At 47.7% G+C, this 14,504-nt stretch overlaps 1 protein-coding gene across 1 annotated transcript in view; it reads left to right on the top strand.

Moving 5' to 3' along the window:
• GRIK3 (glutamate ionotropic receptor kainate type subunit 3) overlaps positions 1-14,504 on the top strand; it is a 190,187-nt gene that overhangs the window by 161,642 nt on the left and 14,041 nt on the right. Inside the window, exons 11-13 of the mRNA XM_082233235.1 lie at positions 4,634-4,857; positions 8,951-9,069; positions 12,623-12,840. Of these exons, the coding sequence (XP_082089361.1) occupies positions 4,634-4,857; positions 8,951-9,069; positions 12,623-12,840 (561 nt within the window). The remainder of the gene's footprint in view (positions 1-4,633; positions 4,858-8,950; positions 9,070-12,622; positions 12,841-14,504) is intronic.

Below are 14,504 nucleotides of genomic sequence, written 5' to 3'. Positions count from 1 at the left end.
AAGAGTGGGAGAAACATGTACATACACAACACTGCATCAGCCCAGCCAGGAAGCAGCCTTCATTTCTTCCAAGTCAGACTACTCTAAAAAGCCAGCGCAACTGTAGTGATTACGGTGGTGGATTGAGACCTGGGAGACCAAGGTTCAAATCCCCATTCAGCCATGAAGTTCACTGGGTAATCTCAGGCCAGTCACTGCCTCTCAGTGTAACCTGCCTTGCAGGACTGTTGCAGGGATTAAAGGAAGAGGAGGAGAACCACATACACCGCCTGAGCTCCTTGGAGGAAATGTTGTCATATAAATGTAATAATAAAGCAAAGCCTTCCTCCAATAGTTGGGGCTTGGTGTGGGGACTGCTGTTGTGTGCACGCTGCCATCCACAGTATGAATGTCAGTGTGTTTAGGTGAGTGTCTGAACAAACTATAGATGTATCCTATAGATATCCTTTTGCAGTGTGTGTTGAGGGGAGTACACTGTAACTTCAGGCCAAATGCCTGAGATATGTGGAACCTTGCAGAAAGCTGTGATGCTTGTTCTCTGTCAAGAGACCTGACTTGGTCAGCACATCCTTTGACGCACAACTTTCCCCCCTGTGCAGAAAGTCAATGAGTCACGTAACTCGTGACTCGCCCAAGGCACACTGTTTCCCACCACAGGTGGCCTGTGATGTGAAGATGAGGACAACCAGTGGTGCTGCCCTTTATTTGTCAGCACTTGCATTTTGGGATTGCAGGGACTCTACTTTGCCCCCCGCTGTGTGATCCTGGCAGGTCTGGCCACAGGCAGTGCAGCCTTAAGGGGAAAAACAGCTTTTTAGAAAGTCCTTTGTTTTGAGGCTGGCCTGAAGCAACGAAAGCAAGAACATCTCATGCCTTGGAAGGTTTATGTGTTCAGTTCCCCTCACCCTGCAAAATGACCATTTTCCTCCTGCAGCTGGGGAAATCCCCTGCTGGCTCAGAGGACCACCCCACACCATGGCCATTCATTTCACACACAATTTTGAAAAATGTAGATGCTAACCTTTGAAGACAGCGAGATCCTGCAAATGCAGAGAGGAGGAGGAGATCAGGGACACAGCTCCACCCCCTCCTCTGTTGCATCCCCAAACAACTTGCAGTTGAAGGGGACCCTCTCCACAGACCTTCATGCCTGAGCATTGACACCTTGGGATGCTGTTGGAAATCTCTGGAGGAACCGGATGCTGAACTTAATGAGCCATTAGCTGGCTGCAGCAGGCTCTTCTTACATTCTTAAATTATGTGGTCATGTGGGAATTGGCTTTCTTCATATTCGTTATAGGTTTGGGTATATAGGATTCTTTGGTGTTGTGCAAAACTCACTTTTGCTTGTGGTTAATGAACGGTATCTCCATAGATGATCATATCAAATAGCAGAAGGTTATAAAGTTGTGGTCTTTGGTCTTAAAGATCCACTTAGACCAGCATTTTGATTCCAGCTAGATACCTCCTGGGATTTTCATAGGAAAGGCATAAAGGTAACCAGTGCCCTCTCTTCTTTGCCCCCCCCTCCCCTGGTATCTAGTACAGTCATACCTTGGATCCCAAATGCCTTGGTACTCGGATGTTTTGGCTCCCGAATGCCACAAACCCAGAAGTGAGTGTTCCGGTTTGTGAACATTCTTTGGAACCTGAACATCCGACAGGGCTTCCGTGGCTTCCAATTGGCTGAAGGAGCTTCCTGCAGCCAATCAGAAACTGCACTTTGGTTTCCAAACGTTTTGGAAGTCAAGCAGACTTCTGGAATGGATTCCGTTTGATGTCCAAGGTACGACTGTACTCAGAAATTTGCTATCCTGGGCGTGGTTCTTCATGTACCTATCAGGGATGATAGCTTGGTTAATCTTCTATCCATGAATTCATCTTTTGCTGTTTCTAAAAGCCACCACAGCTCCTGTCCATCATAACACCCCAGGACAGTGAACTGCATCAGTAAAACTTATTCAAAAGAAACTCTTCATGACACATAATTCCTTCTGCCTTCTGTTCCTTATAGCTCCAAGGTAGCCTTGTTCTGACACTCCTACCGCAGAAGAGGCTTGTATCAAAAGCGGCTACGTCTTTTTGTCCTTATTGGACATTTTGCACCAATATAAGCTGTTCTCTGTGATTTCTACTTGGCATGAAGAACACAGAAAAAACGGAGGGTTTTTCTTGAACAGAAATGCCTCCCCACCGATAACTGCAGCTCAGTCCTAATCTCTGTCCCTGGGGGATGATTTGACAGTTGATTTAATGCTTTCACCATAAACAGAGCATTTATTGACAGTAAATTCCAGCAATTTATGTCCTTACAGCTACCTGGCTTGGGAATGTTTTTGCACCTGATGCTGAGAGATTGTTTAGTGCAGATGCGGGTAAAATCACTGCCCTCAGATGGAAAGGGGCAAGCTTTCAAGACATGTCCTGATTCTATGCCCTGTATGTTCTGAGCTGCAGGAATTTGGCATGGAGAAAACAAGGGCCAGAGGATGGGAAGGAACTCCTGAAACACACAGTTTATCTTTGCCTCTTTATGTTTGCCTAAGTCCACTAAATATTTTGATTAAGCTGACCCGAAAGGAAGGTAAATTTGAAGGCAAAACATATGTAGAGATCTTCACAAACTCTCTTAGGGAAGACAAGACGCATTGTCAGACATTGCTGTGTTACACTTGGAATGAATTTCTCAGAGCGAAAAGAGTTTTAGTAGGATTGGTGGAAATTCTCAGGCTGGGTTTGTGCCTCCAACCTAGATGTCTTTAAATGTGGTCTGATCTAGCCTTTTTTTTATCTTGCTATGTTTGTGCATCTCTTGATAGCCTTTTGAAAAAATGACTTTGGAGATGTGGCTTTAGCAGTCTTGACTTGCATGCCAATTTTTGCACTGCTGTATATCCCTTTTATTCAATTCTGAATTTGGGGGATTGGATCCTTTAACAGACACTTGCAGCTGCAAACCATGAGGGCAGGAGAGAATGGAGTTCAAACAAGCCATTGTTTTGGTGAAGGCTGGTAACTAGACAGACATGGGCATGATCAAATTTTGTTGTCAATGGTGATGTACGTGGGGCAGAATAAAAAGCTGGAATGGAAAGCAGTTGTCCAGCTGACCATTTTGAGACATGCTGTGATCAGATTGTCCATGTTACTTCTTGGATGACCTTCCAGTTCCCTGTGTGGTGAGAAGACTGTCCCGCTCTCCCACCAGGAAGGAACATAATGTTGGAATCAGCCATTATGAATCTTTTGCCAGTCATCTGCTGAAATCTGCTGGAACTAACAACCAAGTATCCTCTTCTCCATGGTCTCTTGTGTTCTCCAGTAAAATCAATAAAATATGCATTATTTACCTTGTCTCCCAGTGGTGCAGACAATTAGTTTATCTAATATCTAAAGTATACATGTGTTGTTCCCTCCTTTTCCACCTTGGTATACTTTTGCTGTTCCTGTAGTAGCCTAGGAATGAGTAAACTGGTCAGTTCCTATTTCTCTCAGTTTATCATTGTTTTCCTATCTTAAGTTCTTTTCACCCCATTTGCAAACTTTTATAAAGTATGCATGAAACAACTGCTTCTTTGTGCACATTTCTCCTGATATATGCATTTTTGCAGCAATTTCCCCAAATGCAATGCATTCTTAAGAACACAAGAAGAGCCAGCTGGATCAGGCCAATAACCAATCTAGTTCATCATCCTGTTATCACAGTGGCCAACTAGATGCTGGATCCCAGCACAACAGCCCTCTCCTCTCCTGTGGTTTCCAGCAACTGGTACTCAGAAACATTACTACCTCCAACAGTGGAAATAGAATATCGCCATCTTGGCTAGTAGATAACCTTATTCTCATCCATCCACCTTGGCATCAATGAACGCTAATGGCCACTAAAAGGGTCGAGTGGCCACAGTCCTTGGCATGAATGGAGAACCAGTAGTTTGGGTCTGCTATGGAAAGAACAGGGATGGTCCTGCTGTGTCTGTCTTCCTTATCAAAAGCATTGTGCCAATCAGACCAAACTATAATTTTCTCTTAACTTTCCTTTGAGACACTTTATAGACCCCCAAAAAAACCAAAAGGGATAAGAACAGGGATGTGATTTCAACCCTTGAGTTCCTAGGGCAACTCTGCTACCCTCCTGATGTTCTGGACTATAACTCCTATCAGCCCCAGCTAGCTTGCCATTGTGGTCCAGAACACCCAGAGGGCACTGGCTTGGGGAAGGGTGTGCTAGGACATTTGGGAGCTCTGATTCAGAAGCTCCCAAGTGGATCCAATCCCAATAGCACGGCTTCCATTCAGGGCTAAATTTTAAGCAACCCAGAATGCATGCAGAGTTTGCAAAGGAACCCCAGGGCAGCCCTCTGAAGCTGCCAATGGCTCCTTTGCAGCTGCAGGTTTACCTGACTCATATTGGACATCACATGGCATCAGATGGGTGTGGCCGGGAGGAAATGGCATTGCAGGCCCAACTGTATGGCCTGATTTGACCTGTGGGCCAGAAGTTCCCAAGACATCAATCTTCATAGCAGCCCTTGGGGAAACAAGATTGTGACTCGAGAGACCCAAGAGCCTTGCCCACCACACTTTTCCTCCTCCATTTCTAACAACTGCTCCCTCTCTCTCTCCTGCTCCACAGAAAGCTGACCTGGCTGTCGCTCCGCTCACCATCACCCATGTCCGGGAGAAAGCGATTGATTTCTCCAAGCCCTTCATGACTCTGGGGATCAGCATTCTCTACCGGAAGGCCAATGGGACCAACCCCAGTGTCTTCTCTTTCCTGAACCCTCTGTCTCCTGACATTTGGATGTACATCCTCCTTGCTTACCTGGGAGTGAGCTGCGTGCTGTTTGTGATAGCCAGGTAAGGAGCTCACCAGCTACAAGGGGCGCCAAAAGGAACTCTGTCCCTAGGATTTGGCTCTATGCTAGGGAGCGAGATCCAAAGCCTTGGAGCAGCCACTGAGAAGGCCCTCTCCTGTGTCTCCACCAAGCACTCCTGTGAGGGTGGCAGGACTGAGAGAAATGTCTCCCTTAAAGATCTCAGAGCCCAGGCAAGTTGGTATGGGAGAAGACGGCCTTTCAGGTAGCCTGCATACACATGTGCCAGTCATCTTGTCTTAAAGAACAAGCCAACCCCTTAAGAGAACTTTGGGGAAATCCCTTCCTCTCCCCTGTATGCTAAGTCCCTTCATTTTTGAGGGATAGGGTGTCTGTGTGTAGCAGTGATAATTTGACTCCCACTATGGCACTTAGCACTGTGGTCTAAACCACTGAGCCTCTTGGGCTTGCCGATCAGAAGGTTGGCGGTTCGAATCCCGCGACGAGGTGAGCTCCTGTTGCTCAGTCCCTGCTCCTGCCAACCACACAGTTCTAAAGCACGGCAAAAAGTTCAAGTAGATAAATAGGTAGCACTCTGGCAGGAAGGTAAATGGTGTTTCAATGCACTGCTCTGGTTTTGCCAGAAGCGGCTTAGTCATGCTGGCCACATGACCTGGAAAAACTGTCTGCGGACAAACGCCGTCTCCCTCAGCCGGTAAATATAGATGAGTGCTGCAACCCCAGAGTCGTCTGTGACTGGACTTAACTGTCAGGGGTCCTTTACCTTTTTTTATGGCACTTGAGGAAAGAGCAGCCCTACAAAGGGTCTCCCCTCCTCTGTCCGTGGCAGCCAGTCCTGGCTCCAGTCCCCATCACCTCCTGCCCCATTCCCAATGAGAAAAATGCACATGCAGTGGACAATGGCAATAGCCCAGCACATCCTGAAAAATAAGTGGAGGATGGCACTGACCCGATTGCTAATGGCAGGCATTTGATGCAATGGGAAACTCCGCGCTGCAAGCCCTGTGCAGGAGAGAGCCACCTTTAGCGGGGAAAAGCACATCCCACAGTTAAAGACAATTGTCTGTCTCTTGCTGGTAGCAGGTAGGGAGGTTGCTGGCCTCCTTCCCCGTGTTGGGTTAATTGGGAGAAGTGGGGGGGGACATGGTGGGTGCTGGGGGCCCTGGCCATCCCCTCTGGGTCAGCTCTGTTCCTGCCTTCAGGAAAATAGCCTGTCCAGGCTGGGATCTGAGAGGAGAGAGGGAGGCAGAATGGAACCACAGCGGTGGCAGCATCATTATCTCCATTAGCCCTGGTGTTCCGGCTTTTATGATGCTTTGCTGGCTCCCTGGGGCCATTACAGCATTTGGAGGCGATTACCTGAGCTTAGTGCCTAATACTCTAATTTCATGTAATGCACTTGTCAAAATCAGCTCCGCAGGGAGGAAGGCTGACTCTTTGTTTGCTCTGGCACATCTGGATTGGCAAAGAGGTCTGCTTTTAAAAAGGGGTTGGGGGAAATGCAGGAGGCTTAGACACCAATTTTGAGGAGAGTCTTCTCCAAAGAACCTGATATTTGTGGAGTGGCTAGTCCTCAAGGGAGTGTCCTGGTGCAAGAGAGCAGCTCGAAAGGGGGAAAGAGCAGATGAAGAGAATAAGTTTTCTGGGGGATAGACTCTAATCTGGGAAATAGATTCAAAACCTGATTTAGCTACACACTCCCTGTCTGGCCTTGGGGCAACAGTTAAAATTCTTATAAAGAATGAATTAATTCCACTCCATTTTTGCATTGTGCCAGGCCACAATGGGAGAGAATTGCTTTCTGCTTTTCATTCTTCCGCTTAGTTTTGCCTCTCTGTCTTTCCATCCACATTTGCTCTTTGATGATTTCATCTGCACAGATTTCCAAGCAAAATAAACCCCAAGTCACATGAGTGTGTGAGTGTATTTCAGAGCAAAGCGCAATTTCTCCCCTTGGCTTGGTTTCAATTAAAGTTCCCGTGACTGTAACTTTCCCCTCTAAACCTTCCTGGCTTTTATCTATCTCTTTGAGCAGCACCTGGTCTTCTGCATAATTAAGGCTGTGCACAGATGGTTCTGGGCAGAAGAGGGTGCAGAGAAAGGGTCCCAGGACATGGCAAGGAGGAAATTGGATCTTTCGCCCCCAGCAATAATAGGGAACATTTTCACTCTTGACCCTTGCCCAGCTCCAGAATTCTAGCCTGCAGGGGGAAAATGTTGCCAAAATTGGCACACCTTAATTCAAAGGCATGAGCCTCTCTTGAAATAAACCGGCCTCCCCCTGCCTCCCCACCATATAAAGGCCTCCATCAGTTCCACCATAGGTCACTGCTGCTTAAAACCAGCTCTGTGGCTGCTTGGAGACCCAAAATGGCAGTGTTTTGATCCATCAGAGCTTTTAATAAGGCTTTGAAGCTTATTGATGGAGCTGCAGCCTGAATCCACCAAATGTCGCTGAGGTTAGAGATGTAGAATGATACCTTCTAGGTGGCCACTTTTGCCTGGTGTTGCTTTGTAGTGTAGTCAAGGCATCAACATGAATGACAATGTTTAATTGTGGCTGGCTGTGCGTTGACACCTGGGGTTTCAGGACAGCCCCGCTGCTACTGCTGCTGCTGCTGCCACACACCAGAGGCGTGAAGTTCTGTATTTGGAGGAGCTTGGGCGGGTGTTGGATTGGGCTCCTTATTGTCTGGGAATGCCAAAGTCCCCCCCCCCCCGTTATTCAAGAATGTGGTATCTGCTCACACACCAGGAAATGAATGAGGCAAAATAATAAAATGTGCCAAAGCTCCTCCTCCTCCTCCTCCTCCTCCTCCTCCTTCCTCCTCCTCTTCCTCCTCCTCTTTGCAGATCTCTCCATTTCCATTTCAGCTGAGCGTTTGGAGGAGATGAGGCTGTTGTAAAGCCAGGGGGAAATCACAGAGGGAGAAATTGCGGTGCTAATTAATTTGTTTGGTTCCGAAGCAATTATGTCAATTATGCAGAATTTAAATTAATTATCATGCAAAATGCAGGACCTTTGGAAAATGTGAGTAAGGAGCTCCAAAGGTCCTGCATTCTTCCTCAAATCCACCTTTAACTGGTCTGGCTTTGACTAGATCTTTGCAGCAAGAGGAAGGAGCAGAGATGAGAATGTTACATGACAACACCAGCCAAGGCTTCCTGGAAAAGGCCTACCACTGTCATCTTGGCCTGATCATTGAGATGCTCGAAGGGGGAGTCAATTACAGTCGTACCTTGGATCCTGAATGCCTTGCAAGTCGAACGTTTTGGCAAACTATTTTTGGAAGCCGAATGTCTGACGGGGCTTCCGATTGGCTGCAGGAGCTTTGGTTTCCGAACATTTTGGAAGCCGAACGGACTTCTGGAATGGCTTCTGTTCGACTCCCAAAGTACGGCTGTATGTAGCTCTGTAACCCAAATTTGGGAGATAGGGGAAGCAGGTCACCTGTTCTGCCCTTCTGTTGGAAACTATCAGTAAAACAAAAGTGGCAAGCTTGGGGCAGCTGTTATAGGACCTGATCCACGGCTAAGAGATGTTATTGTCATCATCCCCTTTTTATCCCTGACTCCACCCCACTCACAGGCTTCCTCACTGCCTTCTCAGTGTCATATCTTAGACTGTCAGCTGGTCAGGGCAGACAGAGACCAGTCCTCAGGAAAGCACCAGTCCACTAATGACACATTCATCATCTTGATCATCATCATCATCATCATTAAATAGGGATGATATGGCTACTCAAAAAGAAAGGGATTTCTAAAATGTAAAGGACAGGGATTTGCCTTCATTTGCTCCTGCAACTCTATCCAGTCCCATGCATAGCAATGGTATCCTAAGAAAAGTCAGTCCTGCATGGCAGACGTCAACTGAACAAGAAGGGCAAGGAGGGTGTAAACACATGCTGCTGAAAGAGGCACTTCTGTGACCCCCCTTCTCTCACACAAAGGTCCCTGACCCCACTGTACTCCCTTGTAACAGACAAAAATGTATGAGCCCCAGATAGCCCTTTACCAGCTGGATTAGTGCCAGCTGCCTTTGTTCTTTGCACCAGCCTTCTCTGCCCTGTCTGTTAGGAGTCCTCCCTCGATGCCCGCCTTCTTTCTCCCTGCAGGTTTAGCCCTTACGAATGGTATGACGCCCACCCCTGCAATCCAGGCTCGGACATCGTGGAGAACAATTTCACCCTCCTCAACAGCTTCTGGTTCGGCATGGGAGCGCTGATGCAGCAAGGTAGGCCCCCCTCCCCTGAGCAAACACCCCCCTCCCGCAAACCACTCTTGTTTGGTGTGTACCTGTGTGTGTGTTTGTGTGTTGACAGGTGCAAGATAAACGTAGTTGCGCTTGTCAAAAGAGAGAAAAAATTGCCTCTGGAGCAAGAGAAATAATGTTGCGCCTCCTCTCCCTTTTTGTCGCGAGGCAGCCGGGGAGTTTCTGTCATCAGACGATGACAAGCAAAGACATTGGTTTTGAAATGGTGGAGTCTGTTTCTTAACAATTACAGGAGTGCTTGTCAAGACCAGCTTCTGTCTCTCCTCCGCTGAGGAGGCTCTCGGGTGCTGCCATGACGGAGCCAACTCGCTCTTCCTCCTTCTCCCCTGAGTGCCTTGTGGAAGCCAGGGGCCGAAATCCATCACCTCACTGGTGGCTCTGGCCATTAATTGAGCTGTACCAGCTCAGGGCAGGTTTACTGCCCTTGGGATCTGCCTCTGCTGCCTGGGCCACTCACTTCATAGCTCAGTGGTAGAGCATCTGTTTTACATACAGAAGCTCCCAAGTTCAGTTCCCATCAGCATCAGGTATGACTGGGAAAGAACCCTTCTTGGAGATCTGCTGCCAGTCAGAGTAAGCAATACTAATCTATATGGACCAGTGGTCTGGCTGAGTATAAGACACCTTCCTATGATAGTGAGGTTGCTCAGGTTCAATCCCTGACGGCATCTCCAAGTAGGACTGGGAGAGTCCCCTCCTGAAACTCTGATGAGTGAGCTGCTGCCAGCCAGTGTAGGCAATGCTGAGCTGTATGGGCAAATGGGTCTGACTCACTCTAAGGCAGTTCCCAGAAGCAAATCAGCACTGTGGGCTAGTCAGGAAACTCCGAGAAAGGATGGGGAATGGTTTTTGCTATATCTCTCCAGAGGCAAAAATCCAGGTGTCTTGCACAACTTGCTTTGTAAAACAAGCTGCATCTCCACACTTGTTTTTGTTTTGGTTCACCAAATGGGGTTCTGGGGTTGCATGCAGCCCTTAGATTCAGAATCGCTTCTTCAATGCTAGGATTGTAGCCTCGTGGGTCTGCCTCGCTCTCTCATACTTGCAAGTCCACTGAGTACAAAAGCCTCAGGAAAAAGTAGACGCACTAGGCACTCATTTTAAAAGGTTTATAACATGACCTTTTATTTTATTGGTATCTGAACCACGCTAAACCTAGGAGGCAGCTCTTCTCTATCTTCTGGCTACCCTACAATGATTCCCTATCCCTGCAGGCCTCCCTCCTCCCAAGGAGGTGGATGTCCACATGGGGAGAGAGGGAGGAGCTGCCTGCTAGTGGGCAATATCTTTGGCCTACATTGGACCTTGGGACAAAGGCTAAGCAATAGTAGTAGTAGTAGTAGTAGTAGTAGTAGTAGTAGTTAATAATGGTGGTGGTGGTCTCCAGTCACTTCTCTTTCACTCCCTCCTGAAAACCTTGAAATCTCTCCCATTTTTGCCAATTGCCAATGATGGTGAAATCAGGAGATTTTAACAACTTGAGGGTCACATATCAGAATTTGGCCAGATGATAGAGATTAGCAATTAGATTATCAAGTGACTAGATGCACACTGGCATCAAATGCCACGTGGTCAAGCCCATCTGTTTTCCCACCTGCACCAACCCAGCAAGGGTGTGGCATGGGGCAGAACGTGGCTCTGACTAGCCCAGCGTCTACAGGATGCTTCTGTGGGCTCAACAAGCCAGCCTTGTTTATTATATATTGTGAAATAAAAACCTTAAAATAAAATAAAAACAAGCTGAAGTCACCTCCTGAAGCTCAGAACCTGAGTCTCTGGTGTCCTGGCCCTCCAATTCTCTGTGTTCTCCAGCTTTGAAGACGGTTTGGAAACTGGTGCAGAATTCTGTGGCCAGGTTGCTTCCTGTGGAGCAAGACAGTCTGAGCACATAACACCAAGTCTGGTCTTGCCGCAATAGTTTCTGGGGCCCAGTTCAAAGTGCTGGTTTTGACTTTATATGGCTCAGGACGCCCTCGTCCCATATGAACAGGCTTATACCCTGCAATCATCATCTGAGGTCCTTCTTCATGTGTCCCTCCCACAGGAGGTCTGGAGGGTGGCAACATAAGGACGGACCTTTTTAGTGGTGGCTCCCCATCCATGGAATACTCTCCCCAGGGAGATTCACCTGGTGCCGTCATGATACATCTTCAGGTGTCATGCAGAAACATTCCTTTTAAACCAAGACTTTGGTTTTAGCTATCTATGGCCTTTTGGAGTGGGTGGGATGTTTTAATGCCCTCCCCCGGTTTTAACGTATGTATGGGGAAGGTTGTAGGTTGTTTTGCGAGCCACTTTGAGTTGCCATGGCAAAAAAACTGACTAATAAATTTTAGTATTAATATAAGTCTGGGGTCTTTGGACCAGGGTGGTACTGTCCCCCCCCCAAAAAAAAATTAATCCTGCCCTGATTCAGCTGACTTTTTGATCCCCCAATTCCAGACCAGAGATGTCCTTGGAGGGCGGTAGCAGCAGCAGCAGCTCCCCCCCCCAAAAAAAAGAAAGCTTCTCTGCTTTTAATAGGCACCAGGAGAGGCCAGTACCAAAATAGAGGAGCCCTTAATGTCCTTCATCCCTCCTCACTCAAAGTCATTACAGGGCCGTTATACCCTTTTAAAAAAACCATATTTTCCTACCTCCAACTGCTATTTAGACCCTTGATCGTTTCTCTCCCCACCACCCCCAAATTGGATACTTTTTAAAAAATGCCTGTGCATTTGAAGCCTTTCCCTAGAGTGATCCTTTCTGAAAAACCACTCTGTATAAAAGAAGCGCCTCTTTTTATTATTATTTTAAACGGTAGAACAAAACACCCATAAAAGTTCACAAGCGGCTTTCTATTTAAAACACATGAAAGCTGTTCCGTTAATTACTTTGGTTTGAAAATTCCTCATCAACTGCTGGCTGTGCCCAAGGTCAGGAGCAGGAGCTGGTGGGAGGGGGGGGAGCAGGCGGTGGCAGTGGCAGGGTCTGGAAGCATTACAAGGTAAATGACTATTTCTTTGAGCACAGCAGTCTGGCTCATTTCCATTTTTAAAATGGATTAATTTGTGCAACAGTTACAATTCAGCAACAAATAGGCGATAGGATAGCCATCTTCAAATACCTGAAGGGCCACCCCATAAAAGATGGAGCAAGCTTTCTTTCTGCTGCCCCAGAGGGTAGGGCCTGAACCAGTGGATTCAAATGACAAGAAGGGAGATTCTGACTAAATCTTAGGAATAACTTTCTGGCATTAAGAGCTGTTTGACAGTGGAACAGACTCCCCTGGAAGGTGGCAGAATCCCCCTCATTGGAGGTCTTTAAACAGAGGTTGGATTCTTCAGCGTGCTTCCGGCTTTGCAAGGGTTTGCTTGGGGCCACTTTAAATTCTACAGTTCTATGTGTCAATGAATAAGGTTTGAGGTGTGTGTGTGTGTGTGTGTGTGTGTGTGTGTGTGTGTGTAAAAGGTGGTGTGTTTCCTGCACTTCCTTCCAGTCTGTTCCACTCTCACCCTATTCTCCTTCCTCCCAGGCTCTGAGCTGATGCCCAAAGCCCTTTCCACCCGCATCATTGGGGGCATCTGGTGGTTCTTCACCCTCATCATCATCTCCTCCTACACGGCCAACCTGGCTGCCTTCCTGACCGTGGAAAGGATGGAGTCACCCATAGACTCGGCGGACGACCTGGCCAAGCAAACCAAAATCGAATATGGGGCGGTGAAGGATGGCGCCACCATGACTTTCTTCAAGGTGAGATTTGAGTGTGTTCGATCCTCACTTCCAGGCAGACGTGGAAATGCACAGCCAGGCTGTGGGATTGGAGCATCAATCATGACAAAGGCAGCAAGGAGCATCTGAAGAGGAATGCAGGCCCCTTCTCTCCCCTGCTTCTCCCTGGGAATGGTCAGGGCTGGCCTTTCCTCACTTGTCCTCTACCCAAAAATACACTGGGAGGCGGGGTGGTTCAGAGCAATGTGCTTGTGGTGGAGGGGGTTACGTGACGGCTAATAGCACCACCCGCCTTCCTTGAACAATACCCACCTACCCTCTTTTGGCTTTCCAAGGTCACTGCCAATGTGGGTTGACTCGGTGCTTTTCTTCTAGAAAAATAGCTGCTGGTATTGCGTACCCTTGAGTGCTCCCAGGAAAAAAAGGTTGACTAGCAAGTTGTGTGCCCAGAGAGCAACTGTCAAGCCAGGCTGAGAAGCAGAAACTTGGGAGGGAGTTTGCAGTGTGTGTGTGTGTGTGAGAGAGAGAGAGAGAGAGAGAGAGAGAGAGAGAGCGCTCATCATGCAGCACTAGACACACACAATGGCTACATGCTGTATAGCTACTAATAATTAGCAAAAAAGGAGCAAACGAGGAAGGGAGCTTTCGCATCTGGAAGATCAGGATCCAAGGGGGAACTGAGGCCAGAGGCCTGGAGTTCACACATTGATTTCAATTAATGCAATGAGTCTTGCACTGCTGGTTACTGGTTATGGCAGATTGGTCTTGCCAGGTGTGTGTGTGTGCGATTTTGACCTGTGCGGAAAGTACGGAAAGCAGCAGGAAATCATTCCGACCTATCAATGCAGGAAATGCTTATCAACTTAAATCTAGCACAGGGGCAGGTCTTGCCAGCACACTGTACCAAGAGAATAGCAGGCTGGCGAGTGGGAAAGTGAGTGTTGCAGAAGACCCCTGGCACAGCCCAGGGCCGTTTTCAAGCTCCTAGGCTATAATATTGGATAATGACCTCTCTAGGGGTACACTGAGAGGCAGCTTAACTGTGGGGTGTAAATAAATGATGGGATGCATTTTTCTTTAGCTGTGACCGACAGGTGAGGACAAGGATTGCACGGTTATTCTTTTTATTAATGTGTTTGTAAAGTTGTTCTGTTTAGGAGGCATCCTTCCTGGATATATTCAGAGTTGTCAATGGCAACAAAAAGTGTGTCCATGTCTTGTGAAGCAACAGGGAACACGGCTGTAACGAGGCATGACAGCAGCAGCAGGACTCTGTGTCTAAACCCAGACCTGCTGCAATGAGTGGGGAGGCAGGACCCAGAGGCAGAAGGGAAGGCAATATACCAGGCCCAGAGGCCACTGTGGAGGTGGGAACTGACCTGTGAAGCTTAATTGTAGATGATGCTTGAGGAAGTTTGCTCAAATTATCTCCAGTCTAGGTAGCCTTGTGATGTGGTTTCATGCTGCCAGTGAGAAACTAGGTTTGAACAGAACAAGGGACATTCTGGAAGGGGTGCTCCCTGCCCAAGCCCTCCTCTGGGTGGTGGGCAGGAGGGAGGGAGCAGACTTTACCCCCATCCAAAAAAAAAAGTTTGGATATTTTTAGGCCCACAAGGTATCCTGTTCTCTCAAGAAAACAGAGTTCCTAAGTTTCATAGTTAGTGGCCATCACTGCCTCCTCTGGC

The sequence above is a fragment of the Podarcis vaucheri genome (genome assembly GCF_965113315.1).
Source record: "Podarcis vaucheri genome assembly, chromosome: 7".
NCBI classification, from domain to species: Eukaryota; Metazoa; Chordata; class Lepidosauria; order Squamata; family Lacertidae; genus Podarcis; species Podarcis vaucheri.
This window is presented reverse-complemented; position numbering and strand designations above follow the sequence as displayed.